Source organism: Rutilus rutilus (genome assembly GCF_951802725.1).
Source record: "Rutilus rutilus genome assembly, chromosome: 15".
In the NCBI taxonomy this organism is placed as follows: Eukaryota; Metazoa; Chordata; class Actinopteri; order Cypriniformes; family Leuciscidae; genus Rutilus; species Rutilus rutilus.
The window spans coordinates 8160769-8173400 of record NC_140220.1 but is presented as its reverse complement, the minus strand read 5'-3'; the positions used below and the strand labels follow the sequence as shown (position 1 = coordinate 8173400).

The 12632-nt window shown below is 40.7% G+C and overlaps 1 protein-coding gene across 2 annotated transcripts; it reads left to right on the top strand.

Annotated features, from left to right (window-relative positions):
- The first annotated feature begins 10162 nt into the window (after nucleotides 1-10162).
- On the top strand, nucleotides 10163-12632 carry LOC311304957 (zona pellucida sperm-binding protein 4-like). Of its 2 annotated transcripts, XM_084432356.1 has the most exons (9): nucleotides 10163-10509; nucleotides 10867-11133; nucleotides 11213-11400; nucleotides 11478-11575; nucleotides 11648-11805; nucleotides 11879-12071; nucleotides 12141-12288; nucleotides 12373-12445; nucleotides 12524-12632. In XM_084432356.1, the coding sequence occupies exons 1-9, from the start codon at nucleotides 10179-10181 to the stop codon at nucleotides 12598-12600; spliced, it is 1533 nt and encodes a 510-aa protein (XP_084288482.1). In that variant the 5' UTR covers nucleotides 10163-10178; the 3' UTR covers nucleotides 12601-12632. The 2 variants fall into 2 exon arrangements, with proteins under 2 accessions (XP_084288482.1, XP_084288481.1); XM_084432355.1 differs by having other exon boundaries at nucleotides 10163-11133.

Sequence of the window (12632 nt, the reverse complement as noted above, 5' to 3'; positions counted from 1 at the left end):
TTTTTTTAATGATGAAGTTAAGCGCTCCCGGAAGAGATGAGTTTTCAGCTGTCTTTTGAATAATGTCAGGGATTCTGCATTCTGGATGAAAGCGGGGAGATCATTCCACCAGCAAGGAACAGTGAGCAAAAATGTTCTGGAGAGTGATTTTGTGCCTCTCTGTGATGGTACCACAGCTGCCGCTCATTTACTGATCGTAGGCTTCTGGTAGGGATGTAGACTCGTAAGAGCGAGTGGAAGTAGGAGGGTGCTGACCCTGCAGGTAGATCTGTAAGCAAGCTTCAATGCCTTGAACTTGATGCGAGCAGCAAGTGGTAGCCAGTGCAGAGAGATAAAGAGAGGTGTGACGTGGGCCCTTTTGGGCTCGTTGAAGACACGACGAGCTGCAGCATTCTGAATCATTTGTTGAGGTCTGATTGCACATGATGGAAGTCCAGCCAGAAGAGCATTGCAGTAATCAAGCCTGGAAATGACCAGGGCTTGGATGAGAAGTTGTGATGCATGCTCAGTTAGGAAAGGCCTGATCTTCCTGATGTTGTGTAGTGCAAACCTGCATGACCGATCTGTCTTTGCAATGTGGCCTTTGAAGGTCAGCTGGTCCTTAAATATTGCTCCAAGATTTCTGGCCGACCTTGATGGGGTAATTGATGATGAACCTTGCTGGATGGTGAAATCGTGCTGTAGAGTTGGATTGGCAGGGAAGACGAGAAGCTCAGTCTTTGTCAGGTTGAGCTGCAGGGAATGTTCCTTCATCCATGCCGAGATCACCTCCAGACAGCTTGAGATTCGTGTAGCTACTGTGGGATCATCTGGTTGAAATGAAAGGTAGAGTTGTGTGTCATCAGTATAGCAATGGTAGGAGAAGTCATGGGCCTGTAGGGTGGGTTCCAGTGATAGTGTATATGGAGAAGAGGAGGGGTCCAAGAACTGAACCCTGAGGAACCCTGGTGGTCAGTTGATGTGTTTTGGATACCTCCCCTCTCCATGCAACCCTGAAAGACCTACCTGTGAGACAGAATTCAAAGCAGTCAAGTGGAGTTCCTGTGATGCCCAGCGATAAGAGGGTGGACAGAACGATCTGATGCTTCACAGTGCCAAAGGCAGCAGATAGATCCAGGAGAATGAGAACTGAAGATTTGGAATCAGCTTTCACCATCGATAGGACTTCAGTGACTGACAGTAATGCAGTCTCGGTTGAATGGCCATTCTTGGAACCAGATTGGTGAGCTGCTCCCTGCACTATGACACAACCCCTATTTACATGCCGTGCAGTTCACAGTCATCCAGACAGAGGTATTTAGAGCAACGCTGATTCCAGGAGGTACAGAGCTGTTATAGCTGACAAGTTCTCACAAGTGAAGGCAAATGCTTATATTGGTGGAAAAAAAATGCTGTGGGCATTATAGAATGAGATAAGACAATGGAACTGCCAACAATGTTTAGAAATAAAACGAGTAAAATAGCCAATACTGACTCCTAAATGCCTCATAATTTTGCCACTGGCTGAAATGGAAAATAATTCAATTGCTGTTTTGTCAGTAAATAAATGGTTGCTAGAGTGTTGCTATGGGGTTGCTAGGGGGTTGTGGGTGGTTGCTAGAGTTTTGCCTGGTCATTCTGTGAGAGGAAAGATGATACCTGGTTGAAAACAACTCGTTTAAGTTTTTACGATATGAATGGTAGGAGAGACAGGTCTGTAAATATCTACGTGTTTAATGTGGGTTTTTTAAGCAGTGGAGTTACCTGAGCCTGCTTGAATGTGGAAGGGAAAATGCCAGTGCGGAGAGATGTGATGATGATGTGTGTGAGTGCTGGTAAAAGTGTAGGAGAGATGGCTTGTAGAAGGTGTGAGGGGATGGAATCTCAAGGGCAGGTGGTAGGATGACTAGAGAGGAGACGTTTAGACACTTCTGCCTCAGTGAGGGGAGAGAAGGAGAAGAGAAGATTTCTGGCTGTGGATGTGGTTGGTCTGAGTTCCTGTGTGTGTGGAGCTGAGAACTGACTGCTGATGTTTGTTGTTTTGTCAGTAAATAAATGGTTGCTAGAGTGTTGCTATGGGGTTGCTAGGGTGTTGTGGGTGGTTGCTAGAGTTTTGCTATGTGGGTGCTAGGGTGTTCTGGGTGATTGCTAGAGTGTTGCTATGTGGTTGCTGGGGGGGGGGGGGTCTGGGTGGTTGCTAGAGCATTCTGATGGTTGGGTGTTGTGTGTGGTTGCTAGAGTGTGGCTATGTCGTTGCTTGGGTGTTCTGGGTGATTGCTAGATTGCTGTGAGTAGTTGCTATGTGGCTGCTAGAGTGTTCTGGGAGGTTGCTAGGATGTTGCTATAATGTATTGAATGCGTTCCACCATTTTGAGTGTATGGGATTGTTTTTTTACATTTTATTGTTTGTCAGGTTTGGCTGTTGTATGTGACAAATATGAGAGTGAAAGTAATCAATTGCAAATGAACTCATTCAAATATAAAGTCTTCAACTTGTCAGCCATTGATTCTCACTTTTCCTACTGGCAGTAAGATGCATTTGGTACAACTCATCCTTTAAATCCACCACAAAGAAAGTGCAATCCTAAAAGACTGGTACATAAATACTGTTTTACGAGGGATATTGAGAGCCACTTCCAGCAGCATGCTCAATAACTCTGTGGTGATAAAGCTTACATACAGCTAAACTGAATACAGCTCATCATGGATAAGCTACACACACACACATACCGAGCTGTGGTAATGTCCTTTTCACACACAATCTTTCATAATCTGAAGCAAATGGCTCCAGCATTTCTTCAACATGCTAATATGAACCTCTGTTTTCATGCAGTTAGCTGCTGTGAGCTGCTCCCCGCGCTATGACACAACCCCTATTTACACGCCGTGCAATTCACAGTCATCCAGACAGAGGTATTTAGAGCAATGCTGATTCCAGGAGGTCGCAGGTACAGAGCTGTTATGGCTGACATGTTCTCACAAGTGAAGGCAAATGCTTATATTGGTGGAAAAACAGCTCCTGTGGGCATTATAGAATGAGATAAGGCAATGGAACTGCCAACAGTGTTTAGAAATAAAATGAGTAAAATAGCCGAAACTGAATTCAAAATGCCTCATATTTTTTATCACTGGCTGAAATGGAAAATTCTTAGATTAGACTGAATGCAACTGGAAGATTACAGTTACATAAACCTGAACAGTTTAAGCTGCATGCATGAAGGCATACCGTACAAGCTGTTAAAATGGCAGGTTTCCCTCTTAGGACTAATTGAAGTCTCCATATCTTGCATGAAAAAAGTTTTCATTATGCAAATTTAAAAATGTAATTAAAGGAGCAGTAAGCGATTTCTATTAACACGGGTCCTTAAGCTCTTGCCTGATCATGACCCATTTTTTCCCCAGTGATATTCCTCTGACCTTTTCTCTTTTGTAATGTCTCTCAGCCATCTCTCTTTCTACAGTCTTTCTTCAAATTTCCCTCTTTCTCTCTCATCCCCCATCATGAGTGGACATGCCCCATACTGTTGATTGGCTACAAGAGTGTTGTGGCGCTCGGCCTGATCCACTTTCAACTTTCAAGGTACTCTACTAATATTTGTCTGCAGTAAGATACATTCATACATAGAAACATTTCAAATTATCACTGTTAATTTTTTTTGAAAAACTAGACAGAACAGCGTTTATTTGAAATAAAGATTTTTGTAACAATGTAAAAATCTTTATTGTCGCTTTTGCTTTATTTAATACATCCTTGCTGAATAAAAAAAAAAATATATATATATATATATATATATATATATATATATATTTTTTTTTTTATTCTGACCACTTTGCAATGGTATTAAATAACAACATGCTGGAAAACTAGCCTATCGCCTATATAATATATATGCTTGAAATGTTTTAGGAAAAGGGACATTCTTATTCTGGTAGCAAATTTTGAATGTGAAAATCTGCTGGGGGTGAATTTTGTTTAGAGCTCACTAGCATGCAAAGCTAACACACAAAACTTTATAGGGTCTTTAAAGCTCTCTCAAAGACATTACACCAAGAGAATCCAGCAACAGAAGCCTAGGCTTTAGCTATCTGGGAAAAGAGCCAGTTACTCTCCAGAGAGATGTTTCTCTGGCCGCAAGGCCACCACCCACAACATAAAGATTATGTCCATTGCACACATATATTTTGAGGGGAGACGTGACAAGTCATCCTTGGTTATTTAGACCTCTCAGGACTACTGATGGGAGTAATATCGGATGTTTGCCGAAACTGAATTGAGAACATAAACAATCTGGTTGGAAGGAGTTCTGTGTTCTCTATTGATCCACTGGGCTTTTGGGGGCTCTTGGAGCAATTGATGGAGCGATAAACACAGCCATTAATTGGTTAATTGGTTTTTCTGACATCACTGTCTGTGACTGATGATTAGACAAAGACTGATGAGAATCTCTGCAGGGGGCACAAATAAAAGACAATCCATTTCTCAGATCTATCTCGACTCGAGCCCAGATTCATTAGAGGCACATGTGATAATTGCAGGGGGTCTTGATGAGAGATTATATCACTGTCACCAGATTATAGGGTACTTATCTTATACTCATGGAGGTTTTTTTGTTTTGTTTTGTTTTTTTGCTACAATGAGTATCATGCGTGTGTGAGTCAGGCAGGTTAAACTTTTTTTTTCTCCCAAAAAGTATTATTCTACATTGTTTTTAATGAATTTCTCAAGAACTTAAACTTGATTACATCAGTCATAATACTTCATGAGAGTTTGTTCTTTGCTGCTGATCTGCCACAATTCTCTGATTGGTGGATGCTTTTCTTCCTTGGTATTCATTGGTATTGTAATTCTTCATGTTGAATTTTGGTGAAAAAAGCTTGTGTGTTAATGCTGAATGAATAACGACAGTACATTCACAACACAGACATGCACAATCTCAGGCTGCATCCAAAATCACTTTTGAATTACTTCATGACCACTAAAAAAGCATGTTCCATATAGTATGATTGTGTTTATTTTTGAAATCTGTACGTACTACATCTGCCATGTTGTCACTGTCATGTCATAGTCAGCTGTGTCGCTTCACTGCCATTCACAAATCCTCTCCTGTGGCCTCATGGGACAGTAAAGTGTTCATCGAATGCGCACTTCAGTATCTCGCTGGAGTAGAGGCCATTCGGGTACTTTTTGCCTACTTTTTTTTATGAGTACTGCTAATTCTGACATATACTCTTGTCACATATACTCTTGTTTTTCGCCTATATAGTAGCAAAGTACTGTATGCGATTATACTCAATTATACTCTATAACTCTTGTTTTTGCCTACTATAGTAGGGAAGTATGTGAGGTTATTCAGATACTGCCACAGCTTTGATGGAGAATGCAAATGAAGGAAACCTGACCTATTCAAATGATAAAATGAAGAGATGCATTTGATATGACAGTGCTAACCCTGCAGGAGGCGACGTGACAGCAGGTTTGATATCACAATCCATCTTGACTGATGAGGTGAAATCAGGCTTATTAAATTCAGGCATAAATCAGCAGGTTGTTTGAGTGAAGCTGCAATGATATGAGCTGGCTGAAACCCAACACACGGTTTCTCCAGCGTAAGTCATGCAAGAGTTATGCTCTGCATGGATGAAACTGGGTTCTTGGCAATTTTCAGATGTCTTGCATGCTGCATTCACTGTCATGTCCTCTTGACATGGGATTAAAGTGACCCATATACACCAGAACAGATGGCGGGAACCGCTGGCAGATGATAGATCTGGACAGCTCAGGATTGGAGCTGTTGTTGTCCAGCTGTTCATGGTCTTGTGTTTTGCACCAGAGATGCACTGAAGGTCTAATCAGCAGACACTGATTTCCTTCATATTAATTTATTCTTTTCCTTCTCAAACTATGTCTTCTCATGGTGCTCAGAAGATGCTGAAAGTAAATGATGACAGCATTTTCATTTTTAGTGAACTCTCTAAGGCTATATCAAATCAACAACACAAGTGTAAAAGCATGAAAGAGAATTTATTTGCATTATCTTTCATTCCTAATGTGCATGAAAAGGGAATAATCTTGCAAACTTTTATTATGCAAGTTTTTAGAAGTAAAAAAAAAAAAAAGATACTTCCTTTTGTTTTTATTTGTTCATTTATGCACTGTGTTATCTTTATGATGTTAATTTAATGTCTGAATGCCATTAGAATAGAAGCTTGTATTGCTAAGATAGCGGTGATGGAAATTGTTATGCATGTAATGTGGAAATTGTTATGTATATACATATATCTGTTTGTTTTTAATAAAAAATGTGGGGAAAGCATATATTTAACTTCTATAACAAAGATGCACGATGCAATCACAGTGATGTTGTTGATGAATTCCAGCTGCATTTTAATGTAAAACCTTAAACGCTTGAAAGAAAAGTGTTGGCTGTCATCATAATCTGATGCCAACAAATATTTCTTTCTTTTTTTTCTTCAGTTTTATATTAAAAATGATTCAAATGAATGTATGTTTCTTTTTGTAACTCGAGTGCCAGAAAATCTGACTGTAGGAAGGATACCAAAAAAAGAACATTATCTTGCCAAACACAGGGAAAACTTTGGCATGTGGCACTTCTGCTTTACATTTCAAATCAGAGTGTGGTTATTCCAGACAACTTGAATGCAGTGATATGTTGTCTAAGGAGTAATTGCATATGCATATATTTCCATCTTGCTGTTGTTCAACATTTTCAGCTACTCAGTAATGGCAACATCATTTCATTAAATCAGAACAATCTTTTCGCATGTGTATAATTTCATTATAATTAAAGGAATTGTGAAGATTTGCTTCTTGGTTTAATTTTCTTATGCATAAACACAACCCTTTTAACTCCAAAAATATTGACCTCAACCCTGTAAAAGAATCATATTGCTAAGAGGTGATTGGTTATGTGATTTAACATATGGACTGGTAACCAAAGATGGTAGGTTCATCTCTCAGGAAGTTAACTAGTAAAAATGCTCTTTAAGTAACTTTGAAAAGCTCCAAATAATATACATACCCCGGGTCAGCATCACCTGGGCCAACTATGGCACATATGGCTCAGATCTGGCAGCGGCAAAGGTCATATGAGCAGTATTTGGCCCACATACATCAAACTGGTTTTAGTGTAAGTTGTGGCTTGCTGTGTGTGGCCCAGATGTGGTCCATGTGACCTTTGCCGCTGCAAGAACTGAACCATATGAGCCATAGTTGGCCCAGATGAGGCCTGAATATGTATGCTATTGCTAGCCACACTCAGGATGACTCATCGCCGTGATTCCATGCGGCCAGAAGAATGTGGGAGATGTGGGGCACAACTGGGCCAGATGTCATTTGCTACCCGGGGCATACTGTAAATGAACGGCTACAGTAAAGCCTCCCCACCACCAGAGACAATGTTCACAACAGCACTCAACTCATCTGTTCACCAGTTCCTGCTGGTGTGTATACAGGTTTTGTTATTTGATTTGACAGTAGGCTTTATGTGGAACATAACATAAACAAACAGGAAAACAGTTTGCATTGGATCCGCATGTCGGAGAAAGTGTTAACGGCAATACGAACTGACGGCGATATCTATGGTAGGGATCGAGAAATTAAGCCTCTTAAAACCTAACCTAGCTAGTTCTATTTATTGTTGGCGTTTAATTCTTTTTAAAAATCGAAATGTTTGTGAGAAGAAGTAAAAATAAGACACTTTTAGATATCAATCTGCATATGCGACCGGTTTTTCTCATCTTTGCGCTCTCCTTTGAGGGTATCTTGAGTAAAATGTCTCTATGTTTAACGAAGCACACACAAAAGACCTGAACTGGAAGAGATGCAACCTGTTTTGCAGAATACAGAAGTTTGTTGCGCATTCAGCAACTCTGAGTGTTTGTAGCCTGTGATTGTTTTCCTCATTCCCTGAACCTTATTACCTTGTCTTGATCTACCTTTAACTTTTGATTTGGATTTGTTTGCTGGTTTGTGTTGACTCTCTGGTTGATCTTTAAGTTTTGTCTGCTGGATTTTTATGATTTTCACATTCGATTTGGATCCATTCTCTGCTTTCTCTGATCTGATACAGCTTGATAAGCAGTTTGATATAAAGGTTGTTGGGAGTTGACAGTGGCCTTTCCCCTGAAGAAATTATAAGAATGGGAAGAGTGCTCAAGTTGGTCCAGATGTATATTTTTATTAATTGCAGACATTCCTTTATTTATTTCCTCCATCGATAATGCATGATAGTTAAAAGTATTTCATCATGAATTTCTACAGTACATTTTAGAGGAGCTCTTATTCAGATCAGTCTTATTCTGTAAGAACCCATGACAAGATAAACATGAAACAAAGACAAAAAATAATCAATTAACATCAGTTATGAATGCTAAATCAGACCTAGAGGACAATTAAGTTGAAGGGTAATTAACCCTCTCTCTGGATGGTCAAATCAATATAGGAATGATTCCTTGCACTAAAAGCTTACAGTGTAAGCTGGGTGATCATATTGACTTCTGAAGCGGCTGGTTGGTGTCAGGGGTTTTTCAGCTCTAATTAACTGCGAAAAATCTATAGCCCTTCCTAAGAGAGTATGCAGAATCTTGTACCTTGTTTAAACTCATACTAGATAATAGCATCTTTTTTTCTTAAAGGTGCAGTATCTTTGTAACAGTCATTATGCAGAGCATTGTGGATGTATCGTCATGTTGATTTCAGAGGTATTACTAATTTCTCAAGGGGTAAAACTTTTAATGAAGTAAAAACCATTAAAAGCCTAAGTAATTACATTTATTTCCATGAAATGACAGTAGCCCAGGAATTTATGTCACAGTTATTTATTAAATAGACTGCTCCGATAATTATGAATATGTCTTAGATTAGCCTCTGCAATGTCAGTCAGGCTAAAAAGAGACGTCCGAAATCCCAAGGTGGTTGACAAAAGGCCTGAACTGAATTGACTGATCTCCACACATAAGAACTGTTCTGGCAGTGCACTCCTTCAATCCACAATATGCAGGTGTTGCATTAATTAAAGCGAGGTTGTGTGAACAAATTCTGTTCATGCATGAATAGAAACGTCTCTGCTGTCAGGTCAGCGATCTAAACCTATTAATGATATACTCTTGCTGGTTTGTTCAACTAATTGGTATTGAACAAGAGACATGTGACATCCTCAGCTCTTGCTGAATGGGTAGAATTATAATGGATCAACTATTGGTTGGTGGATGGAAGCCATCGAGTTCATGTAGCACAAACACTGCAGGTGGGATTCCAAGAGGGCAGCCTGTGTTTAACCTCATATTGCTCTATAGGGACAGAAGTTTGTTTACTGAACAAAAAGTTGCTTGGCAAATAGTTTGTTAAAGCAAGCATACTTTCTTAAAGGGATAGTACACCCAAAAATGGAAATCCTGTTATCATTTACTCAACCTCTTGTTGGTAACTGAGGCTGTCAGGCTAATCTCATTTTGTGTTCCACAAAAGAAATCAACTCATGCAGGTTTGTTGACATAAAAGAATGTTCATTTTTGGGAGTACTATCCCTTTAATGCATGTTCTTGGTCTTATATGATTCTTTGGTGAAAGTTATTCCAAAGGGGAAAAACAAAATCTTTTTTTCAAAATGTAATGCATAAGATATTATTTTTGTTCTCGGTCAGTATGGGCTAGGGCTACATGCAGTATGTTTCAATCAGAAATGCATTTGATTACGGAAGCAAAATGTGCTGTGAATGCTGTTGCAATCTGAATTTAAGACTAAATATTTTCACTGTGCCATTAGCAGCACTAAATGGAATAAAAAAGAAAAGTTAAAATAGGTGCACTACTGTTTAAAAGTTTGGTGTTTTTAAAATATACAGGCCTGTTGCCATGATAAAACTATGATGTGTTTCAACGAGAAAAAAAACAAACATCCAGAATAGCTAAAACATCTAATATAAAAAAGGCTGAATTCAGAATGGCAGAAATAGTACTAGCATACTATTCTGAATTCAGCTCAATGTGGTTTTATGTATGTTCAAAAGGGAAAAATTGACTTAAGAAACAATAGAATCACCTAGTTGCATAAACTCCCACTCGTGCAAGTCTGGAGAATCATGACTTAACGAAGAGGGTGGGATTATCATTAATTAGCTAAAGTCTGTAGAGTACAAAAGGACCAAAGGGCAGCACCTTAGCAGTGTGACTAGCTACAATGGCAGGAAGTTGGTGTGCTGTTCAGTCTCTGGCACTTTGTGTTTGGTTCTGTGCTTTCAGTCATGCTGTTCCGAAGTGGAGTGATCTGCCCCAGAATCCTCAAGCTCTGATGTTCCAGCAAACTGACCAGCGGTTTCAAAAGCCAGTTCAACAGCAAGCTAGTCAATGGTTTCCTCAGCAGGTTCAAAAGCCATTTCAACAGCAAGCTAGTCAATGGTTTCCTCAGCAGATTCAACAGCAAGCTAGTCAATGGTTTCCCCAGCAGGTTCAAAAGCCAGCTCAACAGCAAGCTAGTCAACGGTTTCCTCAGCAGATTCAACAGCAAGCTAGTCAATGGTTTCCTTGGCAGGTTCAAAAGCCAGCTCAACAGCAAGCTAGTCAACAGCTTCCTCAGCAGGTTCAAAAGCCAGTTCAACAGCAAGCTAGTCAATGGTTTCCTCAGCAGGTTCAAAAGCCAGTTCAACAGCAAGCTAGTCAATGGTTTCCTCAGCAGGTTCAAAAGCCAGTTCAACACCAAGCTAGTCAACAGTTTTCTCAGTTAGTTCAACAGCAAGCTAGTCAACAGTTGCCTCAGTCAGTTCAACAGCAAGCTAGTCAACAGTTGCCTCAGTCAGTTCAACTGCAAGCTAGTCAACAGTTTTCTCAGTTAGTTCAACAGCAAGCTAGTCAACAGTTGCCTCAGTCAGTTCAACTGCAAGCTAGTCAACAGTTGCCTCAGTCAGTTCAACCGCAAGCTAGTCAACAGTTTCCTCAGTCAGTTCAACCGCAAGCTAGTCAACAGTTTCCTCAGCAGTTTCAGCCTAAGCAGTCAGTGGCACAGGCAGAGCCCCTTGACAAATGTACTGTAGCTGATTATGAGCAGATTCAATGTGGACCACCTGGTATCAGTGGTGCTGAGTGTGCTGCTATCAACTGCTGCTTTAATGGACAGCAGTGTTACTATGGGAAGGCAGGTAAGAGTGTAGAGCCAATGTATAGGCATTCATGTTAAACTGATCCTCAGCAATAACCTGCTCTTGTAACTTGTTCCAGTGACTGTCCAGTGTATAAGAGATGGTCAGTTTGTGGTAGTGGTGGCTAGAGATGTTACGCTGCCTCGATTGAGCCTGGATTCAGTCCGTCTCCTGGGTGGAAGTGATCCAGCTTGCAGTCCTGTGGGATCCACACCTTTTTTTGCTATATACCAGTTCCCTGTCACTGCATGTGGCACAAGCATGATGGTGAGTAACTGCTTTTTTTTTTTTTTTTTTTTAATGGCTTAAAATGGATTGGATGCCAACAATGTTACTATTTGCAGGAGGACAGTGGATATGTGGTGTATGAAAACAGAATGACCTCCTCATATGAAGTGGGTATTGGACCACTTGGTTCCATTACAAGGGACAGCCATTTTGAGTAAGTGATTTATTTTTTTATCATAAATGTGAATCATTGACAAATGCTACAAGCTCACTGTTTGTTGTCCAGGCTTCTCTTCCAGTGTAGGTACTCTGGTACCTCTGTGGAAGCTCTGGTTGTGGAGGTCAACACTGTTCCTCCACCTCCACCAGTAGCTGCTCCTGGACCCCTCAGGGTGGAGCTTAGACTGGCAAATGGTCAATGTGTCACCAAAGGCTGTGCAGAAGGTAAGTGTTTGTCCCAAGTATGCCTAAAGCCTTTCTAAAACTCCAGTTTCTAGTTAAACGCTGTATTCCTCAGGGGACGAGGCGTACACGTCCTACTACAGTGACGCTGATTATCCAGTTACAAAAGTCCTGCGGGAGCCTGTGTATGTTGAGGTGCACATTTTGGAGAGGACCGACCCCAACATTGTCCTGATGCTGGGACATTGCTGGGCAACATCAACCCCCAGTCCACTCAGTCTACCCCAATGGGATCTTCTGGTTGATGGGTGAGTAAGGCCAGTCTTTATCCATCTGGTGTGCTGTAAGGCCCTTCTGACTGCCTCTTTGCCTTTCAGATGCCCTTACCAGGATGATCGTTACCTGACCACATTGGTTCCAGTGGCTGGATCATCTGGTCTTCAGTTCCCGACCCACTACAAGCGCTTTGTTGTGAAGATGTTCACATTTGTAGATCCAGCATCACTGGCTCCTCTGCAGGAAACCGTATGCTCTTCAGCCTTACCTCAACTCTTAATATTAGTGCTTTTTACAGTGAATTCTATGGCTTAACCCTTCCCCCTCTGTTAGATCTTCATCCACTGTAGTACAGCGGTGTGCCATCCCTCCTCTGGCTCCTGTGAGCAAAGTTGCACTAGGAAAAGTGAGTGCTTGCTGTAAGTTGACTTCAGGAACTGAGAATTTATTTCAATGCCCCTCATGCTTCTACCACTTTTTACAGGAAGAGACACGCACGTCAAGACTATCTCTAGTGGGCAAACTGTGGTGTCTAGTGGACAAGTTAACCTGGTCAAGTGAATTTTGAAGTTAATAAATTTCATGAAACTCAA

Coding starts and splice junctions, on each gene's coding strand:
- LOC311304957 (XM_084432355.1), top strand. CDS start 10,179: ATGGCAGGAAGTTGGTGTGCTGTTCAGTCTCTGGCACTTTGTGTTTGG. Junction 11,401..11,477: donor CATGTGGCACAAGCATGATG/GTGAGTAACTGC, acceptor TACTATTTGCAG/GAGGACAGTGGATATGTGGT. Junction 12,072..12,140: donor TGGGATCTTCTGGTTGATGG/GTGAGTAAGGCC, acceptor TTTGCCTTTCAG/ATGCCCTTACCAGGATGATC.